The 25,321-nt window shown below is 29.9% G+C and overlaps 2 protein-coding genes and 1 long non-coding RNA gene across 3 annotated transcripts; 1 reads left to right on the top strand and 2 right to left on the bottom strand.

The window, feature by feature from the left end:
* Positions 1 to 11,206: 11,206 nt before the first annotated feature.
* Positions 11,207 to 12,288, top strand: LOC106771572 (transcription factor bHLH118). Its single transcript, XM_014657564.2, has 3 exons — positions 11,207 to 11,595; positions 11,719 to 12,054; positions 12,175 to 12,288. The coding sequence occupies exons 1-3, from the start codon at positions 11,278 to 11,280 to the stop codon at positions 12,256 to 12,258; spliced, it is 738 nt and encodes a 245-aa protein (XP_014513050.1). The 5' UTR covers positions 11,207 to 11,277; the 3' UTR covers positions 12,259 to 12,288.
* Positions 12,289 to 17,421: 5,133 nt separating this feature from the next.
* Positions 17,422 to 19,887, bottom strand: LOC106770977 (receptor-like serine/threonine-protein kinase At4g25390). The gene has a single exon (XM_014656839.2). The coding sequence runs from the start codon at positions 19,499 to 19,501 to the stop codon at positions 17,843 to 17,845; it is 1,659 nt and encodes a 552-aa protein (XP_014512325.1). The 5' UTR covers positions 19,502 to 19,887; the 3' UTR covers positions 17,422 to 17,842.
* Positions 19,888 to 21,936: 2,049 nt separating this feature from the next.
* Positions 21,937 to 24,535, bottom strand: LOC106771736. The gene is made up of 3 exons (XR_001376501.2): positions 24,313 to 24,535; positions 24,096 to 24,164; positions 21,937 to 22,274 (listed from the first exon to the last, which is right to left on the bottom strand). It is a non-coding gene; the product is annotated as an uncharacterized LOC106771736 (long non-coding RNA).
* Positions 24,536 to 25,321: the final 786 nt, after the last annotated feature.

The raw sequence follows: 25,321 nt of genomic DNA on the forward strand, positions 1-25,321 counted from the left end.
AATACTTATAATATTATTTTTGTTTTCTTCTTTAATAAAAACATGTTGTATATGATATAAATTGTTTATTTTAGTGTCGTTGTATAACAAAAATCAAATTTAGAGATTGATTGTGAATGTTTTGACTATTGTATCCCAGATGGTTAAATTTTACTGGCAGTTGTTAGAACTTAATTTGGGTTATGTCGTCGCTGATTTTGATCTTTCCATTATTGAAATGAATAAGATATATAAAATTATAATTTGTATAATTATGCATTGATTGAAAATAATATTAATTTTTAAAATGTCTTATGATTGTCTTTAACTACTGAGTGGTTAAAAACCTTATTATTATAATATTAGGTTACAAAATTTGAAATGTATATATATGTCTGAAAATAAAAATATAAAATTTTTTATAACCAAACCAGTAAATCTAAGTTTGAATGAAATTGTTTTTGATTTAGATTAATGGGTGGAAAAATTATAAACTCCGAATTAGACCAACCCAACGAAATTTGAATGATTTAAATTTGTTTTATCCTATATTTAAGCCAAACATATAGATTTTTTTATATCTGATGACGAAATCTTTTATCTGGCTAATTTACAATTGTTCTGATTTCTTTTAGCAATAAACTATTTAACTGATTTGAATATATGTTCTACTATTTAAAAAAAAATCAATTTCATTTCTTAATTTGATATAATAAACTAAAATTTTCTCTTTTAAAAAAAAAAAATTAAAACAATAAAATAATATTGAAATAAACTTCAAAATAGTGTCACAAAATAAGTTATATTTTAAAAAAATGTTAGTAAAAGAAATTATTTTAAACATTTTTGTCTTTATAGATAATCGTTTTAACAACTTGTCCCTTTTAAACATTTACTTTCTACAATTCACGCACAAGCAGTTTGCATAAGATATTACATATGCATGGTCTTGACCTTTTTTATCTTATTTCAATAATAAAATTAAATTACACGTTATGCAAAACGTGCTTTTCACTGTAGCTTTAGCGGCGAATAGAAATTTATCTATTTATTTGGTCAACCCTCGTAGTAGTAATGTAAAGCTTACGTGTAAATAGAAATACAAAGATGACAAACACAAAAAACACCAAGAATAATAGTGTCAAGTTAATCTCCATGATAAGCAGGCACAAATTAATAATTATATTTTAAAGTTTCATTAATCATTCTTATTTTTAAAATTAAATAAATTTATTTTTGTGTCATCTTTATACAAATTCTTTAGGTTCGTCTAAATATTTTGAGTGTTATAATAAATTTAAAATATGAAAATTTTAAAATATCATAGCAAAAGTAACACAAGTTGAAAGATCTATCGATACTAACACATACGCTTTTACAGTAATAAAAATGTATCACCTCAATCAGACTAGTGGAACATCTGCATGCTTGTCTGCTAATGATAATAAAAAAGTTTAAAATTACAAATTTAATTGTTATGTTATAAAAAAAAATAGTTACTAAACTTTTTATTGAAGTTAAAAATGAACACATACGTAAAAGTTATTTTTACTTTTTTGTATATTATTGTAATTACACAAATAAAAGTATTTACGATATGATAAGCTTTTCCAGTCAGTTCACATCACTTTTGTGGGTAACAAAAGATGGTAAATTTAGTGAAGCTCTCTTTAATTGATTGGCAGAGTTTGAATCAGAAGTTGGGAGGCTCACCTAAAATAATTTCGCCAAATCACCCTAACTTTGAATCCTTTATTAGTTTAATATTATTTTATATATGAACTTTTTAAACTTTTGTTTTTACTTTTTAATTTCTAACATTTGAGTTTCTCCCAATAGTACACATTATATCTCTTAATAAATGAATTTTTGTATGATTGAAAATTACATTTATAAAATAAGATTTATATTTATTTATATATTTTAAATTTATTTTATTTATATTTGATGTGAGATTTCTTATGTATTATTTTTGTATAAAAAAAATTAAACATCAACGAATAGTCTAATATATCAACTTAATAGTAGATGGTACAACATTTTAACAAATAATAAATCTCTTAAAATATATTTCAATGACTTTTTAATATGCATATTAAAGTATGTTGACGAATAAAATAAGTTTCCTTTATATCGAACTTTAACTAATCTTGTGATTTAAGTTTTGGATATAATCTACGGCCATGCCTATTTGATCTGATGCCCAACACCAAAATCAAAACATGAAACCAAAACCCACCTTTTGTTATGCATATCTGTAAATATCCCACCCAACTTAAATTATTAGAACAAAGAAAGCTGCAATAATATCACCAGTAGCTGGTATTAAAAAATATAGTAGCAAGGACAACCTTTGACGAGTTCGAAAGGGAGTGAAGAGCGGAGAGATGAACCTACAACAGACATTCTCCTTCTCCTTTTTTTTTTCCACTTCCCTACGAATGATCTTCTTCTCATCATTGTCTGAGGTGGACAATATTATATGCTGATTCCCTTCGTTCATTTTCTGTCCAGGATCACTCCCCTCAACTCATTCTTCATCCCAATTCAGATCTTGTTCAAAAAGGCAAGAAGTTTAGTGAAAATTAATTTAGATGAAATTTATATAATGTGATATTAGAATTTAAAGAGGAATTTTTTTAGATTTTCTATTTTGGTTATTGATTTAAACATATGAAATTTAATTGATTCAATTTGTGAAAAATAAAGTAGAAAATTTTAAATCAATGAAGTGGGCGCTCACAATTTAAGGTTCCGAGGAGTATTTTATAAGGACTATAAGAAAAAAAAAAAGAAAGAAAATAAACTTCTCAACAAATTGGTTTTTGCATCCCAGTAGGCAAATTTGCCTACTATATTACCAAAATGGGCAAAATCAACGTCAAAGAGAAGTCGTTGGGGGTCAAAACAACTTCTAATGAAGAAGTCGTGCCCCCCCTGCACGACTTCACACTGTTCATTTGACCAGTGTTGAAGTCGTACACCCCAAAAACGACTTTAAGGTGTGGTAATCGATTACAAGAGGCTTGTAATCGATTACCAAGTCATTTTTGACAAAAAAATTAAAAAAGAAAAATGAAGTCGTGTGGGGGGTTAACGACTTTCCTTATTAAAATCGTACACCCCCTAACGTTTTTACTTTTTTTTTGTTTTATTAATTAAAATCATTTATAATTTTTAAATAATGTTTTTAAATATATTTAAAATAACTAAAATTATATCTAATTAATAATTAAATTTTTTTAATATTATTAAATAAGTAAAATTTATATTCTAATTATTTTTGTAATTAAATTAAATTTTTATCAAATAATTTTAATTAAATAATTTATAACTATTATAATTATGTAATTAAAAATTTAAAAAAATTACATTTGATTACAATTTATTTTTTATGAATTTTTGTTATTATAGAATATTTTTTGGGAAATTATAATTAATTAATAAATTTTTTTTATTATAAACTATTTAATTAATAAATATATTAAATATAAATTATTTAAATTAATAAAAAGTAAAAAGTTAAAATCGTAAGGGGGTTGACGACTTCTTGTGTGGAAGTCGTGCATCCCACACACTTTCACTTTTAAATTTTTATTATTATTTAAATTAAGGTTTAATACCTATTTTGGTCCTTCCTTTGGGAGGGTTTGTTCAAAGTGGTCCCTCCTTTTTTCAAAAGTTCACTTAAGTCCTACCTTTTGCAAAAACTGTTCAAAGTGGTCCTTTTTGTTAACGGCGTTAACTTTCTTAACGGCACAGCTGCCAGGTGGCTAATATTTGCTGAGGTGTAACGTTTTGGCTGTGCTGGCACTGTTGTGTGTTTTAAAAAAAATAATTAATTGTGACGTGGAATTTAATAAAATTAAGTTTAAATTAAAAATTGAATTTGGGGTTAATTGGGGGTAATTAATTAAAAATCCCATTAAGAACCTTAATTGTTTCTGGAAATCTAAAATGGAGAAAAATCACCAATCTGAATCCTAAGAACCCTAAAGTGAAACTAGAACCAGAAACCCTAAATTGGGGAAGAAAACCCTCAATCTGTTTTCGCCCCTCTGTTGTTCGAATCATGAAACTGCCATTGTTTCATCTCCTTCAGTCTATGTATTTGTTTTTTGTTGTGTTTGCAAAGATTGGAACACTGCTTCTTTAAAAGCATGGTCACATATTAGATCAATGCAAGAGGTTGAGACGTCTTTCCAGGAAAGAAGAATCAGAGCCCTCAATGGACATGTCAACTCAAATGAAGGTCCAAAAGAAAAAAAGAACGAGGGAAGAAAAGAAAAAAGAGACAAATCCGAGTGAATCACATGCACAACATCCTCAACCTCAAACTTGTTCTAAACATGCACCTGCAGTTCGAGAAATAATTGAAGAATGTCCTGAACCTGAAGGGGCAGAATCCAGTGATGGCAAGCCACCTGAAACGTCAATCCAGGGATTTTTATTTCCTGCAGTGGCACTGTTAATAGACCCTAAAATCCAAGACCAAGCTTTCCGAAAAGACACAACAACCCCAATAGCACTAGGAATTGGTCAGATCTGCCTGGTGACCTACTTTCGCAAATTGCAAATGGTCTAGGGCTTATTGACTTTCTCAGTTTTCGTTGTGTTTGCAAAGATTGGAACACTGCTTCTTTAAAAGTGTCACCATATGATAAATTTGTTCTGTGTGATCCATGGTTTCTAATGTATGGAGGAGAAGGTTCTAAGTGTTCTCTGCTAAGCCATCAGAACAATTGGGATAAAGATGACAGGGGAAGTCTTTGTTAAACCTAATTTTAATTAACCCCAAATAACCCCAAATTCAATTTTTAATTTAAACTTAATTTTATTAAATTCCACGTCACAATTAATTATTTTTTTTAAAACACACAACAGTGCCAGCACAGCTAAAACGTTACACCTCAGCAGATATTAGCCACCTGGCAGCTGTGCCGTTAAGAAAGTTAACGCCGTTAGCAAAAAGAACCACTTTGAACAGTTTTTACAAAAGGTATGACTTAAGTGAATTTTTGAAAAAAGGAGATACCACTTTGAACAAACCCTCCCAAAGGAGGGATCAAAATAGGTATTAAACCTTAAATTAATTTATAATATTTAAATAATGTTTTTAAATGTATATATAATACTTTAAATTATGTATAATTAATAATTAATGTTTTTAAATATTATAAAATAAATAAATTTTATGGTTTTAATTATTTTTGTAATTAAATTAAATTTTTTATTAAATTATTTTAATTAAATAATTTATAACTATAATTATTGTAATTATGTAATTAAAAATTCAAAAAACAATTATTTCATTATAAATTTATTTTTTTTTAATATAATAAATTTACTTAAACAAAAAAAATTTATAAAAAAATTATTATAATTAAATATAATAAATTTATACATTTTATTTATTTAATTTCAATAATTATGGTTAAAAATTATTTAATTGAAATACTTTTTATAAAAAAATTAATTTAATTACAAAAATAATTAAAACCATAAAATTTATTTATTTTATAATATTAAAAAACTTCAATTATTAATTATACATAATTTAAAGTATTATATATACATTTAAATACATATTATAAATTAATTTAAATAATAAAAAAAATTAAAAGTGAAAGTGTGTGGGGGTGCACGACTTCCACACAAGAAGTCGTCAACCCCCTACGATTTTAATTATTTGTTTTTTATTAATTTAAATAGTTTATATTTAATATATTTAGTAATTAAATAGTTTGTAATAAAAAAATGTTATTAATTAATTATAATTTCCCAAAAAAATATTCTATAATAACAAAACTTCATAAAAAATAAATTGTAATCAAATATAATTTTTTTCAATTTTTAATTACATAATTATAATAGTTATAAATTATTTAATTAAAATTATTTGATAAAAATTTAATTTAATTACAAAAATAATTAGAATATAAATTTTACTTATTTAATAATATTAAAAAAATGTAATTATTAATTAGATATAATTTTAGTTATTTTAAATATATTTAAAAATATTATTTACAAATTATAAATGATTTTAATTAATAAAAAAAATTTAAAAAACAAAATAAAGTAAAAACGTTAGGGGGGTGTACAACTTTAATAAGGAAAGTCGTTAACCCCCATACGACTTCATTTTTTTGTATTTTTTTTTTGTCAAAAATGGCTTGGTAATCGATTACAAGCCTCTTGTAATCGATTACCACGCCTTAAAGTCGTTTTTGAGGTGCACGACTTCTTCATGTGAAGTCGTCTGGACCTTCCTTCCACGACTTCCCTATTCTTGTAATTAATTTTTTTTTGTCTATTCTCGTAATATCTTCTTCATTTTTGTCTATTTTGGTGAAAAACCCAATAAATTAGAATTAATTTGTACAGTTATTAAAAGTAAAATTTTAAAAAAAAAGTATTTTTGAAAATTTCCTGTGTATATTAATTTTATCGTATGGGTGTGAAAACTAATTTTAATTTGCCTTCCTATTTTTATCTTGTAAAATCTTGTTGAACAAGTCATACAAACAAACTCAAAAAATCTTGAAGGAGAGGAAGAAATAGGGTAATTTGATTTCAGAAATTAATCAATTGTGCGTGGACTTTATCTACCAGAATACTCTTCCTTTAATATACCAAAGAAAACCAACGACAGAATATGATATGCACTTGCAAGCAGAATATCTTACAAGGAAGATCATTGCCAGCATTCTTCATTTGTGCTTCAGATGGAAAAAAAAAAAAAAAATTAGTGGTGCAGAAAGAAAATACCTGGGGTGCAGGAAGAAGTGACATCAACTTTTAGTTAACAGATTAGTTTATTTGGGTTGAAGCCGATGTCCACCTACTTAATTTAAAATCTTCGCTGAGTTTACCTTTCTATTCTTTCTCATGATTTGTCAAACAAACATAAACACAAATTTTAGAACATCCGTTCAATATTCAAGAAAAACATATCTATAAATGCGTTTTCTTTACATGATTCAATAATGGTTAGATGCATTTCTCTGAAATACTTATATAAATAGAAAATAAAAAAACAGAATAACTTCTTTAGAAGTTAAAATTAATTATAATTTGATGTAAAATATTCAAAAATTATCTTGCTACCATTATAGTTCCTAAACATATGTGAGATATATCCTTCTTTTTTTATTCATTCACGTTGAGAAGACGATCTCATGTCTTTAAACTACGATTCTAAACCTCAAGAACGCCAAGCCCTTCAAATTTAATATGACAACTGGTTTACAGCAACGACTGTGACTTTCCATCTAATCACGCTTCTTTCTTCCAATTTTCTTTCTATCATTTGTTTAATCTTTTATTAAGAATTTCACGTTAAAAAAATAAACAAAGAATTTTACGTTTTAAGCATATGCTTCAATTGCAAACGGGTATTTTAATGTCTGGTATATGTGATCATTGATTACATGGTAAGATAAGATCCATTTACATCCACGATGACTACATGCATGACTTCAAGCAGAAGGAGACTGTGCAAAAGTTTAATTATTATCATTATTTCTTCAATTTCATATCTTGTTTTCTTAAGGACCTTGAAAATGTCTTAATTCTTGTCTTTCTTGTGAGGTTAAATATTTTCTTAATATATTATTTAGACGTTGCTCACTCTGACTCTTTCTAGCAAAACAAATTTAATACGATACTTCACCAAGTTGAGTTTAATCATTATATAATGTAAAAGTGATGCATCCACATTTTTTTTGTAGCAATGATCGATAGTATAGTTTAAGGAGAAAATATCTCCATTATGTATGATTACGATTCAGCTTATTATTGTAATGGTTGGTGTTTTACAATTATAAAGATTAATTCTTAGGTTGTTGATGTGTGGTTTGTAATTTGTAACTTTCTGATGGAGCATTAATTGAAAAAGTTTCTCTTAAATTCTATTTCCATTGGCAACTTTTGTCTTTTAAGCTTATGGGACCATTTCAAAATCACAACTTTACCTAAGAAAGTGAATTGAAGTTGAAATATTTTAATAGAAGGAGCCAAAACTTTTGACCTGAATATGAGATCAAGACGCATAACAAGGTTCTTGTGTCGTAAACACCATTATAGCCACAAATTATCATTATATTAATGCAAGATCCCATGATTGTGTGAAAAGAAAATATCATAAAGCATCTAAAGTCTTTTTCCTAATATATTGCTACAAAATAACGTGTCAATATCTATCACGCGGCAACGTGGACTCATCTACAACACAAAATTTAACTTCCTTATGGGAAAGATAGAAGATATAAAAGTTAAATTGAAAAGTTTGGTAAAAAAATTTTGGACGTCGAGATTTAGGTCAATAATTTAAGTAAAAATTTCAACTCTAAGGTCTTGTTCAGATTTGGGAGAGGATAATTGAGAGGATTTGAAGATAAATTTTTTTGTTGTTTATTTGAATAGATTTGGAGATAAGTGAGTCTCGATTTGGAAGTAAACTTTTTTAATCTGTCACATAAATTAAATCCTACACTAATTCTCACAAACTTTACTTCTAAATCCACTCTCATTTACTTTCAAATTCACTCAAATAAACCACAAAAAATATTACCTTCCTCTCAAATTCACTCAAGTGAACAAGGCCTAAGTTATCTCGTGGTCATTTGATAAAGTTATTCGTTTAAATTTGGATCTAATGCCAAAGTTAGTAAAGATTTGATTATTTAAGTATTAATGTTGTGATGATAATGAATATTTCTATTGATGTCATTGGATGTATAACATTTTCAAATGTTTGGTTTATGTAACAAAAGCATAAGATTCAATCTTTTATATCTTTTAATACGATTTGTAGTTACATTATTAGGAATTAGGAAGGCTATTTCTATCTACTAACTATATGAAAAAAAAAAATACCAACTCAACAAATTTAAAATATTATTTATAATTCCTCGTATTCGTTTTTTAATTTTTGTTACCTTATAGAGAAATTATTGAAAAAGAAATTGTCAAAGGATATAGAGGTCCATTAACTTGTTTAATAATCCTTAAAAAATATCTATTTTATTATATAAATCCGTGTGTGATCTTTTTAATCTATTTTATTTGAATGAACAATTTATTAAATAATATAAAAACTACGATGATGTTGTTACGATAAGATTGTTTTGTCTGAATTAACATTCTTTAATATCTCGTTACGATGATGTTGTTATGATAATATCTTGTGATTGTATTATTTACATATGAGTAAATTAATATAGCTGCGAGTTTCAAAGAGAATGATACCGATTCAAGTTACGTTTGATTTACTTTGGAATGAATGCATATATAGTTATCTAAGTTATCCTAAAATATGTGTAGAAATAATAGGAGACGAATATTTACACGGTATTTCTAGTAGATAGAATTTATGGTGTCTTACACAATATCTATGCTTGCCCTGACAGTAATTCTTTTTTTTTTATTTGAATAGATGAAATATAAAACTTCCCCAAATAAAAGAGATAAAGTAAATTACAAATAAATAAAGAGTTACCTATATATACTAAAATTTTGATCTAACCAATCTTGATGATTTAATTATTATTGTGCACCTTTATGGGTGTAGTTTGATTATAGAAAGATATCCGGTAAATTGATAATTTAAAAAAGAAGATACGTTATCTATAAAAATATTAAAAGATGAATTTTTAAATAAGTAAAATATAATTACTTCAAATATGCTTATTAGCATTGTTTAAAAGATGTTCTGTATTTTTATTTAATTTAAAATTATAACTTTTAAATGGTCGCGGGAATAAAAGTACATATCAAATGTAAAAATATTCCATCAATAAAAAGTCATACAGAATGTGAGTTGCGGCGATATTCATTAAAGAGTTTTTTCAGAGAAATTGCCAACAGGTTGTGACCATGAAGCATTATATCAATCTCGACACTGGTTTGTATTTTAAATATTAAAAGAATTTTATTGAATATTGTTTTGGTTTCTTTTTTTTTTTTTAATTGGCTCTTTCAACTTTTCTCTCAAAGTTCTTCTTTTACTCTATGTTTTAAATCCTTTGATCAAACTAGGAAGTGACTTACAAAAAATTCTTTCACGTAAAAGTTAATAAGAATTTAATGATATTAATTAACTTATTTTAATATCTTAAATTTATATTTATAAATTTTAATATCATTCTAATTATAATTCAACTAATAATAATCTTAATTATAATATAATCAGTTTTAATATTAATGTTCGTTTATCCTAATATTATATAAATATATAACAATAAATAATAAATTAATAATCTGGGTATATTCTTAAAAGGAATTACTCATATTTTAGCAGAAAATAAAGAAAAAACAGACAAATTTAATAGTTTATTCATATTTTTGAATTTGTCGAAGAATTTGTCTTTTCCGAGCTTAATTGAAAGTCGGGCACATAAAGAAAGACATATTGATTAATATTTAGAAAACAACTAAACCTACTTATTTTACCGCGATATTCAAATTAATAAAGGAAACTTGCTACATTTTGATAGACCAACATATAGGTAGGATGTACGAATTCACCAAACCCTACCAGCTACCCCTACATTTTAAATTCATCTTTTAAATGGATAAAAAAAATCTAAATAAATAAATAAAAGGATTAACATATCCCAAGCCAAATAAAAACGTTTCCTTAATTACCTCAAGCTTTCTCTGTCAAAATTAAAAAGAAAAGGTTTTACAAAAACCGACTAATTTTATGAGAAAAAAAAAACACCTTTATTTAAAAAAAGTTAGCATTAATTGAAGTCGTGCTTAATTAAGTAGCATTTGAATTAGGAAAATGGTCATTAATAACTTTTTTTCATTAACTAACTTATAAAAATTATGACATATTAATAACTTTTTTTTTAACAATAAACTATGTATTTGTCCGTATGTTTTAAAGGTACTAATCAGAAATTATCAAATAAATAATTGTAAAAAGGTTATAAAAAAAATTATTAATTTTTTTTATTTTATATATATAGATTAATAAAATAATAATTCATAGTGTATTATAAAAAAAAATTATTAAAAAAAATTGTTAATAAGGTGGTCCTGTATTACTATGTGAAGGTCATAAGGTAGGGTTGCGTTATGAACAGTAGCCTCAAATAATTAGTGTTCACATACTATCATCACTTCCCTGCGTGAAAGGATAGCTATATACGGAGGAGGAATCTTTAGCATATAAGGCCACTCCTCTCTCAAACAAAACAACACATTAATTACATCAAACTACAAGGTTTATGTTTCCTTAACCAGGATAATAATTTGGAACAATACTGTTGATCAAGCTGACCAACCATGTTTCCTTTACAACGCGGCAATGAGCTGGTGATCCAATTTTCTAATGCCCTCCAACCGCAACACAAAATCTCTAAAGATCTCATCCTGGATCATCACAACACCGATAATTCTCCCCTTGTCGCTTATTCAGATAAAGAAGTGCGTACTAGCCGCCCCAACCAACTCTTTTATGCGCCTGAAACCAGTCACGCTAATTCTGCAGAAGAAGAATACGCAAAGAAGATGGTTCACAGAGAGATTGAGAGGCAAAGGAGGCAAGAAATGGCAACCCTTCATGCCTCTCTTAGATCCCTTCTCCCTCTTCCCTTCATCAGGGTCAGGCAATTAATTATACATATATGTATATATATCTCTACTTTTCCATTTCTTTTTCTTTTCCTGATTGTGTACGTTCTGGTTAGGGTTATTAGTATAATTGTTATTCTATTGGAGTTTCAGGGAAAGAGGTCGATGTCTGATCAAATGAACGAGGCGGTGAATTACATAAACCACCTGCAGAAGAATATTAAAGAATTGAGTGAGAAGAGGGATAAGCTGAAGAAGAAAGTTGCCATAAATTCCAGCCTCGAAAGCCGTGAGAACAAGCATGAATCATGTGGTTTCACTGTCCGCCAAAATAGTAGTGGAGCTGTGGGAATTGAAATCAGTGGATTGAGTGAGGAAGGGGTTTCACTTTCTAAACTGTTGGAACTGTTGTTAGAAGAGGGACTTGAAGTTTTTTGTTGTCTTTCAACTAAAGTCGATGGCAGACTACTCCACAGTTTGCAGTGTGAGGTATGTACACATTCTTGTCTTTCTTTACAGTGTTACACGTTTTTTTTCTTGTTAAAAAGTATGCATATACTAATATTTTACGTTTCCCTTCTATTATTGGTGAAATGTGTTCACTCGCAGGTTGTCAATTCCGACACTGTAGATCTATCTGAGCTAAGAAGAAAATTCTCCAATGTAGTTCCATCATTTAGAGTTTCTGAATAAAACTGTGGTTTGGATATTTTTCTAGGCTCATATATCAACTTGAAATTATAACATACATAACCATATATCTTCCCTTTCTAACTGGTTCTTGCACTATATATATCGGACAATGTTTTTTTCCACTTTCAGTTTCGGGAAGAGAAGGGACACATCTGGTGTGGATAAAATTTGCCTCCTCTTTCTCTTAACACTGTCTAGCTATTTCAAATTTAACGTGATGGAGAGAGTTATGTTTCATTAATTTCATATCCACATTCATCTCTAATTACATATCCTACTTACCCCTGAGAAATCTGTTGTCCACTATATTATATAAATTTCATTTAGATATAATGACCTTCTTATTTTAACATGTTTCTTAGTTTTGAATTATTTTCAGGTTGAATGTTGAAAATTTTCCCACACACAAAAGGTAATTCTATACAAGAAAAAAAGAAGTTAACTTACCAATAAAAAGACTGTGGGACTACCATATACAGAAATACCATTATCTCAAAATGTTTAAACTCGTTTTATCTTGTATTAAAAATTAATTGCTTTTAACAAAAGAATGGTATATATAATAAGAATCTTTAGACTTGATGTCCATATATAACTGGAGATTTAACAGTAACGTACTGACTATCTCAAAACTTAAAAGCTTTTAGGTATAACAGTATCATGGTTATCAAGCAAAAAACATAGTGGCCAAGAACAGCTGCTTCATGATAACTCACACAACTTTTTAAAAAATTTCAATTATTCCATTATATCGTACTTATCTACCTGAGGGTGCATTAAGAGATTTTTTCTTAAGAGAAGGGAAAAATTGTCTTTTAAGATGTACAACATTGAACAAAACTTTATCTTTTTCAGTAAATTTTTTGTATAAATGACATGGAACAAAACCCTGATCAATATGTTCAAAGGGATCAAGCTATATATTTTTCAGCAACGTAGGATTTTTATAGTGTTAATGGCATTTATCTCTTTCCAGCCAAAGGGAAATCAAAAACCGACAAATTCTGATGAGCATGATGCATGTGCATGGCTTGCCCATAATACAGTCTTCTGCATGTTTCAGTTCAAGTTAGCTTAGCCGGTTTAAATAGTTTGAACGGCCATACTTCGAATTCACATATTTCTTTAGATAATTTTTCTTGAAACATTTGAATTAGAAAGATATAGTACCAGTGTATCCTAATTAGAATATTTTGACAATTAAGTCAGAAATCACATGATAGATATAACGTTAAAATCTCTGCCTTCGAATAGCTTAATGACAATTCCATAAGGAGATCATTCTTAATGTCTGCAAATTATGTGAAGATGTGTAGATATCTCTTATCTTCCCCTAGTTTATCATGAACAGAAGGACCTTGTCTGTATTCTTTAAAAGGTTATGTATAAAGTAGAATCTTAATATTTTGTTCTGCATACGTTACTTTTGTTTGATCTGTTTTCTTTTTTCCACATTGATTTGAAGTTAGATTAAATTACTTTGCTACTGTTTGGATGGTAAATCAGTTAACTTTATATCATACAAAAGCACACATGTGGGCTTTGAAATAAGAAAAACCGAGGAACCAAATCTTCAAAATTCTAATTGACGTAAATGTTAGGATGTAAAAATAGTTGCCTTGTTAGTTTGTTAAATGATATATGATTGCTTGGAATTTAATATGGCAGTTACAGGTGAAAATTCTATTGCCATAATATTTAATTTAATTATTTATTTGATTCTTTTTCTAATACATTTTCTACACCTAGTCCGTAAATATTATGATATATAACATTTTTTTAATTGTTTTGGAATAAAATTTTCATATCATGTTATATAAGGAAAATCATACGTTAATAGTAATAACTATTTCGATAATACTTCTTATATTTAAGTGAATTAGTAATAAGAATTAAAAGAAATATTATTATATAATAGTTATTGGAAATCATGATTGTGAGAATATTGGAACTCTTATAATAGGTTTTCCAACTCATATATATATATATATATATATATATATATATATATATATATATATATATATATATATATATATATAATAAATTTTTAATAAAAAAAATATAAAACTTTATCTTATAAATTAGTTTTGTAAGGTTGAGTTAAAAATAAAATCTATTTCTTAATATAATATGTTAAAATCATCATTTAGAGTACATATTAACAAAATTTGTTATTTGTTGGATTTAATACTTTATCTGTTATTGGATTGTTATTAGATCATTTATTAATATCTAATTATATGTTAAATATTTTGGAATATATGACTAATTTACAGTATATAAAAAATTTACTTTATAAATCGAATTTATAAAATTCATCTTTTAACATTTAAAAAAACAATATTGATGAGATGTAATTACAAAGTGAAACAAAATATGTGTAAATGATAAATGATGCAGGAGACAAGTTTGGAAAAATATAAAAAAGAAAAACTTCTTTTAACAACACTTTTTTAACAATTTTTTGACAACGCATACGTGGCAACTTGTGATTGGTCCGTTTTAAATATTTTTTAAACATAAATTCAAATAGACCAATAAAATAATGACACGTGTCCCGTTGTCAAAAAAGTTGTCAAAAAGTGTTGTTAAAATATCATTGTCCATATAAAAAACTATCCATTTTCTATCAGCTTATATTCATGGAATAAAGTGTCAAGAAATGTATAATGGGTTTCAATTCAATTTATGATGTATTGTTTATAACAAACTTGCATTCCATTTTGTGTAAATTAATTTCATAACTGAAAGGTGAATGTGTAGGGTTAATAAAACACTAAAGGGTAACGAAATGTTGAAATCATATAATGGTAAAAAGAATTAAAGCAAAACATTCTCAAGAATACCAAACAAGTGCAAAAACAGGATTTAACGTCATGTATTTAACGTCTAACCACTTAATAGTCAATTTTAAAAATGACTGGTAGCGTTTTTGTAAATAAATACAATTATTAAACGTCGTTTAGAATTATAATTCGACGTAAAAGGATATAAAACGTCGAATGTCCCGCATTAGACGTTAAAAAGTTAGTGAATTTAATAAAAATTTAAGCTGAAGATTGAAAATTCATTCACTTCATCCTAGAGCGCTGCTCAAACTTTTCTCGAACAAAGTTTGACGACCATCACATGTAATATTTTTTTATTTGATACAAATGCATGTTAATTAACTACTTTATGTATGATTTTTGTTTGTTTTCACATATTATTTTCGTGTTTTTGTCTTTCATAGGCGCATTCTGCTTTCTCTCTAAGTGGTGGAAACATGAACACACCTTTTGAAGGTTAGTTTTAGTTTTCGTTTTGAAAAACTTATTTGTTGAACTTGTGTTGTTGTTTTTTTTTTAAGGTTGTTGTTTAATTGAACTTGTTTGTTATTTGATTGAACTTATTTGTTGTTTGTTATTGTTGATCCTATATTACCCTTTTATAAAATACTAAAAAATTGAAATTTGTTATTTTTTTGCTTTTCAGGTTTAGTAGAGTTGTAAAAAATTTTTACAATTAATTAAAAAAAAAATTGATTAACGTCGTTATGTTAACAAAATTCGACATAAAATCAATATTGCATCAACAAAATCTGACATTAAGTTTACGTCAAATTTTTTAAATTCGAGATCAATTTAACATCATGGTTATCGAATTCCACATTAAAAGCGCTACCCCTCAAATGAAATAACCTTAATGGCATGAGTACAATTAATCTAGAAAAACCTCATATCAGTGGCTTAAGTCCTTAACAATGAAATATATTATTATAATCTATACCTACCGATCTATATATTTATACTATTTTATTCTATAAAGGAGATTTCTCATTTTGATGTACACATTTGTTTTTCATTTTTACTCTTTAAATAATTTTTTTTAATTAAGGTAATTATTTTTATAATTTTATCCTTTTAATGACTGTTTTTTAAAATTGTTATTTTTTATTTGATCATTTTTAAATTTCACCATTTTTTAAAATTAAATAATTATTTATAATAAAATTGTAAATTTATTTACAATTATTTTTATAATTATAATAATTGTATTTTTTTTTATTATAAAAGAGTAAACACATATATGTAATGTATTTTGTTTCTAGTATATATAAAGAGCATATGTTTTTTCTAATTTAATCTTTTAAGTAATCGTTATTTTAATATAAAATAATCATATTTTTATTTTTATTCTCTAAATAATCATTATTTTAAATTTGTTATATTTTAAATTAAAATAAATTTACTTATATTTTAAATTAAAATAATAAATTACAATAATTATTTGCAAAGACCGGTTTGGACCTCGGTGATCACAAATACAATATTTGGAATGTTGAGTTCTTAGGAATCCCAAATGAAATGGTCTTTGAAGAATGAACACTGTTGGGCCTGTGGATTATTTCCTGCACCTCCTGTTTTCTTCCTTAACTTCATATCCTTGAAATAACTTTATTATCCTTAATGAAAAATTTAATAAAAAACCTAAAATTACTTCATCTTCCACTTCTTCTCCCGTCTTTGTCTGCACAACATGGCTACACCCACTTCATCCCCTATGTCTTCATTGCTTCCATAATAATGACATGCTTTTTTTCCTTAAAACCTGTATCCTTTGTGATAATGTGCATCACTTGGAAATAACTAGACAATGGAAATTGTCTGAACTACTTGCCCACTTGAATTTTTGCACAGTCTGCTTTATGAATAGAATACAATCCCAAATCCATTTGTTTCTCTTATTGTAGAATTATGTGAGTGAGGATAATTCTGTAAGAAAACCAAGTTGCTTTATATCAAATTACTTATGAATTTAAGCATTCATCATACATCCTCTGGTTTTGGTCAATTTTCCAGAAAACAGAGTGCCTGGAGAAAACAAAATTTACAGTTGTAAAGGAAATTTTGACAGGTCTCAAATCAAAGCCTTTACTACCTATGAACTATTAGGTCAAATAACAACTTAAAACTGGTAAGAACCCTGTTGCCGCATTCATTGAGGAAACATGGTTCGGTTTGAGTTTGACTTCACATTGGAATAAATCAGGAACAACCTCTTTTCATGTAAATTGGATCAGAAATCATTCTAGATTTTTTATGATACTATTTTTTTTCTTTTTTAAAAGCATAAAAAAAAATTTAATAATTATTTTATCTTTGTATAAAAAATGAATGTAAATGTATATTCTTACATGAACTGTTTCCATTAGTCATAATTTCACTTCTGCCTCAATAAAGGCATGTATCATATGGGAGTGTACTTCTTGTGCTTGTATGGATGTTAAAATTCCAATTTCACTTAGGAGAATTACATCTAGAAAGCTATTCAAAGACAAAAGAAAATGAATCAGAAATAGAAGACCACCAAAAAATGACTTGGTATACAAAAGGCAGTCTACTTTTTCATGACCAAAACTTTCTTCTTTTTTTAACATTTCCATTCCAAAAAGTTATGTGAACAAGAAGATGATCCTCCCTCCACTAAACTACAGAACAAACCATGATGATGGGGAATATTGGAGAAAAATGAGTTCCTCCAATAGCAAGAAAACAAGTGTTACCCCTTCGACGAAAAAATGTTAGTCACTGTCAGTCTGTCACCGACCCTGCTTCCTGGAGTTGAGGGGCTGCGGAGGCTCCAGCTCCCCACTTAGCATCTCCAGAACCTCCTTCATGGAAGGTCGACGGCTGGGTGACTTTAGCAAACAAGCCAGCGCAACCGTCACGCACAGACTAGCCTGCTCTTTGTCCAACCCCTCAACACCCTCATCCACCACTTCTAGAAGCTTTCCCCTCCGACCACATATCCTCGCCCACGACACCAGATTCGCACGTTGAAGCTCCGATATGGGCGACCCTGTCACCTGAAGTGGCCTCCTCCCAGAAACAATAACAAGCAACAAAACCCCGAAACTATACACGTCGCACTTCTCAGAAACATCTCCATTGTATCCATACTCAGGAGCCACATAGAAAACCGTTCCCCTCATACTCGGAGTACTACTCACACCACCACCACTCTTGGCCACTATTTCACCGCTACAAGTCCCCGAATCGTAGCTGTTCCATCCAACTCCACGTACATCACCACTCAACCAAGAATCTACACTTCCACCACTGTTTCTGCTCCGGTTCTTCTCCCTCTTGTACACATTTACATCACCATTATCTATCTCCAAATCACCATCACCGCTAACACCCTTTCTCTTTTTCTTCTCCTTCTTTTTCTTTTTCTTCGTCTTCCTCGCAAGCTCTTCCGAATACTCTTCCTTCCACCATTCCCTCGCGGCCCTTCTCTTCTCCATCTTCGGAACTCCACTATCATTCATCTTCTCCCACCACTCCAATTTCTTCCTACTTTTCTTCTTCTCCGCCAGTCCACTGCTCGACCCAGAAGAAATCTTCTCCACCGTCATCGGCCTTTCCTTCTTCAACTCCTTCCCAATCCAATCCATCACATAATCCGACCCGGTGTTACCTTCAAACGATTGCTCTGTCTTGACGCTCAGAGTTTCTAACTCCGACCCAGCATCGCTCTCGGACTCGTCCCTTCTCTTCTCGTCGCGCTTTGCTTTGAACTCTTGGACTTGGACATGGGGTTTTAAGCGCGCAAGACCGAAGTCGGCAAGTTTTGCAGAGAAGGTGTTGTCTAGGAGAATGTTGGAGGGTTTGATGTCACCGTGGATGACCGGCGGGTCGAGCGAGTGGAGGTAGTGGATGCCTCTGGCGATGTCGAGGACAATGGAGAAGCGATTTTTCCAGCTCTTTAGGTGAGGGGTTTTGGAGCGCAAGAGGGCGTCGTGGAGGTTGCCGTTGTGCATGAGGTGGTAGACGAGGAGGAAACGCCGACGTTTGGGGTCGGAGGAGAAGCCGATGGCAGGGACGAGAGTGGGGGACCGAAGCCTGGACGCGAAGAAGAGCTCGTTGTGGAACTCGCGCTCTCCCTGCTGGGAGACAGAGTCCATGAGCTTGACGGCAACGGGGTCGCCGGCAAGGGTGCCGGCGAAGACAGGACCGAAGCCACCGTGGCCGAGGCGGGTGGAGAAGGAGTTGGTGGCGCGGCGGAGGAGGGCGTAGGGAAAGGGGTGAGGGGGAGTGGAGTCGGAGTCGGAGGAAGGGGTGGTGCGTTTACGCTTGCGGAAGCAGAGGCAAAGTAAAAAGAATAAAGAGCAAAGGGAGGCGGTGGAAGTTACGGGAGAGGTTAAGATGCGGCGGTTAGAAGGTGGTGGCGACGTGGAGAGTTGTCGAGATGGCATGGCGAGAAAGAGAAAATTATAGGAAGAAATGAATGATGAATGAAGAAGTTTGAAGGAGAGAGTGGTGAATGCGATGAATAATGGTAGTGTGTACTTCTGACCAGACCGTTTCTTACTTTGTTGGCCTTCTTTTGATTGGGATTGGGACGTCACACGCCACAAAATTCTCTTTTTCCCCACTTCTTTTTTTTCTTTTCCTCTCTTTCCTTCTCCTCCAACAAGACAGATCTATTTCTGTGCAGACAACCTTCGTTCCATGCAAAACCATTCTCCTATATCTCTATTCTTGTCAGTCATGCCCTCATTTCTTTCACAAGCATCCAACCACAACACTACAAAAACTTTAGAGTGACTCAATTATATTTTGCAAATAGGGTTATGTCAACATAGAGAAGTAGAGACAAAAGAATCATTTTTTAATATATGATAGAGAAACATAAATCACACCATTCATGTGAAAAATTAAAGACCGCTGTTCCAAAATCACTGCAAAAATGTGATATTGTTCCGACCCTGTTTGCTGCAGACACTATGAAACAAAACATCCACTTAATTTACAATTACGTTTAACCAAAATTCAAACAAAAAAAATACTGTATTATATTTGTGATTTTCTCTCAATTGAACTCCGCACTTTCTTCTTTTTTAATAGAAAAAAAAAGGTTTTTTGAAGGTAAAAGTTGAAACCAGATCACATGCAAACGTGGAAATGAAGAAGATTGATATGTGTATGTTACCTGCACAATAACTGCTACCTATAAACGCAGTCCCTTTTTAAGTTTTTATGATTCATGATTACCTTATGAACATTATGAGAAAAGACTAATTATTATAAATACTTTTTTATTTTTGTGACATACACACGTATCAATTTGTCAATAGTAGGTTTGACCACATGGATCCAACAACACTTATAAACCTATCTTTATGTGACTTTTATTAAAATATTATACTTTAATTACTACTTGCGATATCTTTTTGGCAAATTCTAATAAAAAATTATCACAGTTGGCATGAAATTTTCAATAAATGATATGTAAGTTTTAATAGAAAAAACGAGGGTTTGAAACTTGAGACAGTTTCCCTGGTTTGGTGAAGGGCAAATTATGTTCAACTCTTGATGGGTGGTTTTCTTTTGATTGATACACTTTGTAGTTTTGTAAATGTAAATTAGTGGTAGGAGACATTGACACGTTGCCTTTATGTTAGTTTTTAATTTTGGTCTCCGTAATAAAAATATAACTATAGCCTCCACATGTCGCATCGAAACCTTTGAGTTTGTCATGTTGGCAATGGATTGTAAAATAAAATGGAAAATAAGTTTGTCTCTAACATTTTTTAAGAAATTGCTACGACAATTCTCCTGAATTGACCCTTTACTAGCTTGCTACCTAGCTATATCTTAAAATCAATTGTTTTGTAGGGTATGAGTTTCTCGTGTAATTGTAAAGGTCATTTTGTTTGGTTCCACTATGGGAGCTTTTTCGTTAAAAAGAACTTCTTTTAACAACACTTTTTTAACAATTTTTTGAAAACGTATATATAATAGTTTGTGATTGGTCCGTTTTAAATATCTTTTAAATATAAATTCAAATAGACCAATAAAATGATGATATGTGTTCCATTGTCAAAAAATATTGTCAAAATATCATTGTCCTATTTATTAATATATTTCTTGGTATACCCGTGCATGGTAGCTTTAGATTGCATAAGCATACACTAAAAATATATGTCAAACTTTCAAAATTTAAAAAAAAAAAAAAATCTTTAGTCAACCAAACTCAAAATACAGACTCTTGTTGTTTTGGTCAAACAAAAATCGTTTGGGAAATTCTAATCTAAAAAAAAATAATCTTTTTGCTCGTATTATAGCCATATAGCCCCCACACGTGCACATTCTTAATAACCAAATATTTTCCTCTTTTCGATTTTTTTTTAAATAGTTGAATATTTCGGCTATCGTCTTACATTGGAAATTGTTTGTTTTTTATACAAATTCTTTTTTAAGATCATTCAAAAATATTTATACACACATTTTTATATCAAAATATCAAATTATTAATTCAAGTTTTATGTACATGAGAAATTTTGCAAGTAGATGACTTTATTTCTTCTAAAATATAAGGGTTGCATTTTATAAAATAAAGTACGTTGATAATTATTGAATAAAAATAGTCTTATCAATGTTTAAACAACGTCGCATTTTGTTATACATACATGTATGTGTATTTTTTTTTTCTCCCAGTTACGTAAGATATAAATCTCAAACTATATTATCCATAGTGCTTGGGTATACCCAATAAATTTATATTATTTAAGAATCAAATCAAAGATAAATAAAAACAAAATCGTAATAACAAATAAATTCGTTAGAATTTTGAAAAAAAAAAAAAAAGTCGATAAGGTTACTAAGATTTATTTAGTTTTGTGACATCCCAAATATTATATAGACGTACATATAATAGGATTCAGCTATTATAGTACGAGAAAGCAATTAGGAGTTAATAGAGGACAGTATTAGGCATACAGTCATCCAAAATATGGTTGAAATTTATAATTTAAATACAAGATTGAGAGTTCTTCAAAATACAAGACAACTAAAGGTCTAAGGGTGCCTAAAGAGTAATTCCAAAATACAGATCATGAGAAGTAAAAGCTAGAAGTCTTTCAAAATGAAGAGTTATTTAGATAAGACTATAGGAAATCTAAGAAGTAGGAGTTGGGTCTCCTTCAGTCTCCAACGCTTGCTCCAAAGGCACCTCATCATCAACTTCTGCTCACATCCAAGGATTTGGATGATCATCGCAAGGGGAAAATCACACACATACAAAACACACAATTGCAAGGGTAAGCTAGGTATAAAAAGCATGTTATAAATCAAGTATTTCAAGCATGTAATGACAATAATACAACACAAACTGTAATTGAATGCATTTTATTGATACCAAGGACAGACCACGTGATTTGACCGTCCGGACTAGTATGAAATGTCGAGTTCCAGGGGTTTGTGCACTTGTGGTGGCCCTACTGCTTTGCAAAGCCATTGCCGAGGGGTTTCACCCGACCACACACAAGTGTAAGTCCAACCAAACTCATCTTGGCCCATATAAAATGGAAACACCCAAGACTAGGACCTCCTCCTATTCTCACCACATGACTCATCACTCTCTAATTGAGCATGGATGGTCATTAGAATGTCAAGGTAAACCCCATCCTGAACTCCGACCATTCATACGGTCAATCACAACAACTACAGGGCACCACCATGTAACCTCCCTNGAGGNTCATGGAATTACGTCCAATAACCATACTTTTAAATTTTGACACACCACTCATGATTTTCAACGTTCATACACTTGTACATAATTATACACTGTTATTTGAATCTATACAAGATAATATATAATTCATACATACTCCAACATTACATACTTTTGCAGAAANACCACTTATTAACACAAATTTCTTTATAACCTTTAATTACCAATACTTAAGTAATTCAAATGGCTTGGAGACCCTTACCAATGGATCCGGAAGGGTCAAAAACCCCTAGAACGACCTAAAGAACGTCCAAAACGGACGTCCGGAACTCCCAAAACGTCAAAAACATCAAAAATACTCACTTTGTCGCAGGAAATTCGCTGAGCGCACACTTTGTGGTGCGCTGTGCGAATTTCTTCTGCCAGTAGCCCTTCGCAGAGCGCACAGAGTGCGCTGTGCGACTCTGCATAATCTGCAGAGCGAATTTCTGCAGATTTTAGGAACTCACCCACCCAAAACTCACTCTAGGCTATTTGGTGAATTTCTAACACTCCAAATTCTCANTATAGGTTGAATTAAACTTGTTTAGATGATTATAACCGTTCCTAACATCGTTCTCTAGTGTTTAGACATTGNCATCAAATCTAAAAACTCAATTTCCTTCTCNTGGAAGCCTAAGTTCAATTCTACCATTTTTCACAGTTTTAGATTCTGGAAATGGCTCAAATAAGTTCTAATTGACATGCTTACTCGATCCCCACTGCCCAGAACAACCTCCATCTAAGTTTGCTAAATTTGACCATCTCACTTCCTCTCAATTACCCTTAAAACCAGTATTAACTCAATTTACCAACCTATATGCTCAATTTTAATTCCACAAGTGAGAAACTGTTTTTACCACTTTTAAGGCTCCTAACAAGTCACATTTGACTTATCTAAAGGGTCTAGAATGACCAAAACCACCTGAGAGACCCAATTCAAAATCTGACTACCCGATTTCCTCTAATCTGACTCTAACTCTCATATTTTTGCTTATGTACCTGTCCAGTAACAGTTTAACAGAGAATCAATTTATCTAACTACTCAACATCATTAAACCATTTAATATCATCACTTCCATAGTTTCATCCAATTTCACGGTTGACATGCAAAACAGAATTTAACATAACATAGATTTTAAATTCACAATTCATATATCATTATTTCACCAAATTAACTTCACATATATATATATATATATATACACCATAAATATTTATCCCCAAACTAACTACCCAATTCATGCAACCCCAAATTCCAAATTAGAACAAGAAAACACCCAAGCTTCCCTTACCTCTAATCGACAACCAAGCTTAAGGAGACTTCAACCACACCCTTGCACCCTAGAGAAATTTGAAAGTACCTATAAATCCCCAATTGGAGATAGAAATCAGATTTTTATGGCATAAACGGAGTTAAAATTTGAGGAGAAACATAGAGGCAGTCACATGCAACAAGGTAGATTGCATGATCATAGCTCAAGAGTTACAAAGAAAGGGGATTCAACTCACCAGTATATGGACAGTGGAATTGATCGGTAGAAATGGTTGTTCTCAGCTTCAAGATTTCTCAGAATTTCCCTAATCAACAAACAATTGATTCAGTGACGAATGGGCTAGAGAGAAGGCAAAGCTTAATAGGGTTTAGTTTCTAGAGAGGGAAAGTGGTTTGTAAGAATGAAGCAGGATAGGTATTAAAGTTTTATTTATGTTGAGAAAATAAAACTGTTGTTCCTTACAAGTTTCTTAGATTAAGTATTCAATTTCTCACGTGAAAAATATCAAGAATACTTGTATAGATATTTTTTTGAATGATTAATGTAAGAGTTTAGAAAATAGAGTATTAAAAGTAATATATGTATTTTAAATATGAATTATTTTAATATTAAAATTTCAAAAGTATAAATAAAATTTCGGTTAATTAGTCAATTTATCTAAAACATATTTTTTTAATTATCACTGTATGTTTGGAATTTAATTTCATGTTAATTCGTTGAGCGAGAGAAAATGCAAGAGTTTTGACATTGAGTGTTGGATCTAGTATTGAACGTTCCTTGTTACGAAGTATGTGCATGTTTTATGTGTTTACTTATTCTTGTTTGGTTTAAAATGGTTTAAATTGATTCAATACATGTTTATTAGGAATTGTGGATGAATCATGGATTGTAAATATGGTTGTGAATATGTATGGCACATGATGTGATAAGAATTTTAAGGAGAAGTTCTTGTATTAGTTCTATTTAGAGTAATTATTGATATAGAGATTTCATATTGGAAATTATTTTGATGCTCTAATAATCATCAAATCTCAAGTAGAGAAGGATGAACTATGTGGTGAGAGGACAAGAAAGTCTTAACCTAGAAGCTTTACCTTAACCTAAGATGGTTGACGGACTAACCTTGTGTGTGGTAGTTTGGGTGGATAAGTTGTTCCACCATCAAAAAGTGCATAACTTGTCAGAGTTTGGTATCAATACATGTATCTAGATGGTCAAGTTTAGAATTTATTATTGTATGTATT

The sequence above is a fragment of the Vigna radiata genome, chromosome 8 (genome assembly GCF_000741045.1).
Source record: "Vigna radiata var. radiata cultivar VC1973A chromosome 8, Vradiata_ver6, whole genome shotgun sequence".
NCBI lineage: Eukaryota > Viridiplantae > Streptophyta > Magnoliopsida > Fabales > Fabaceae > Vigna > Vigna radiata.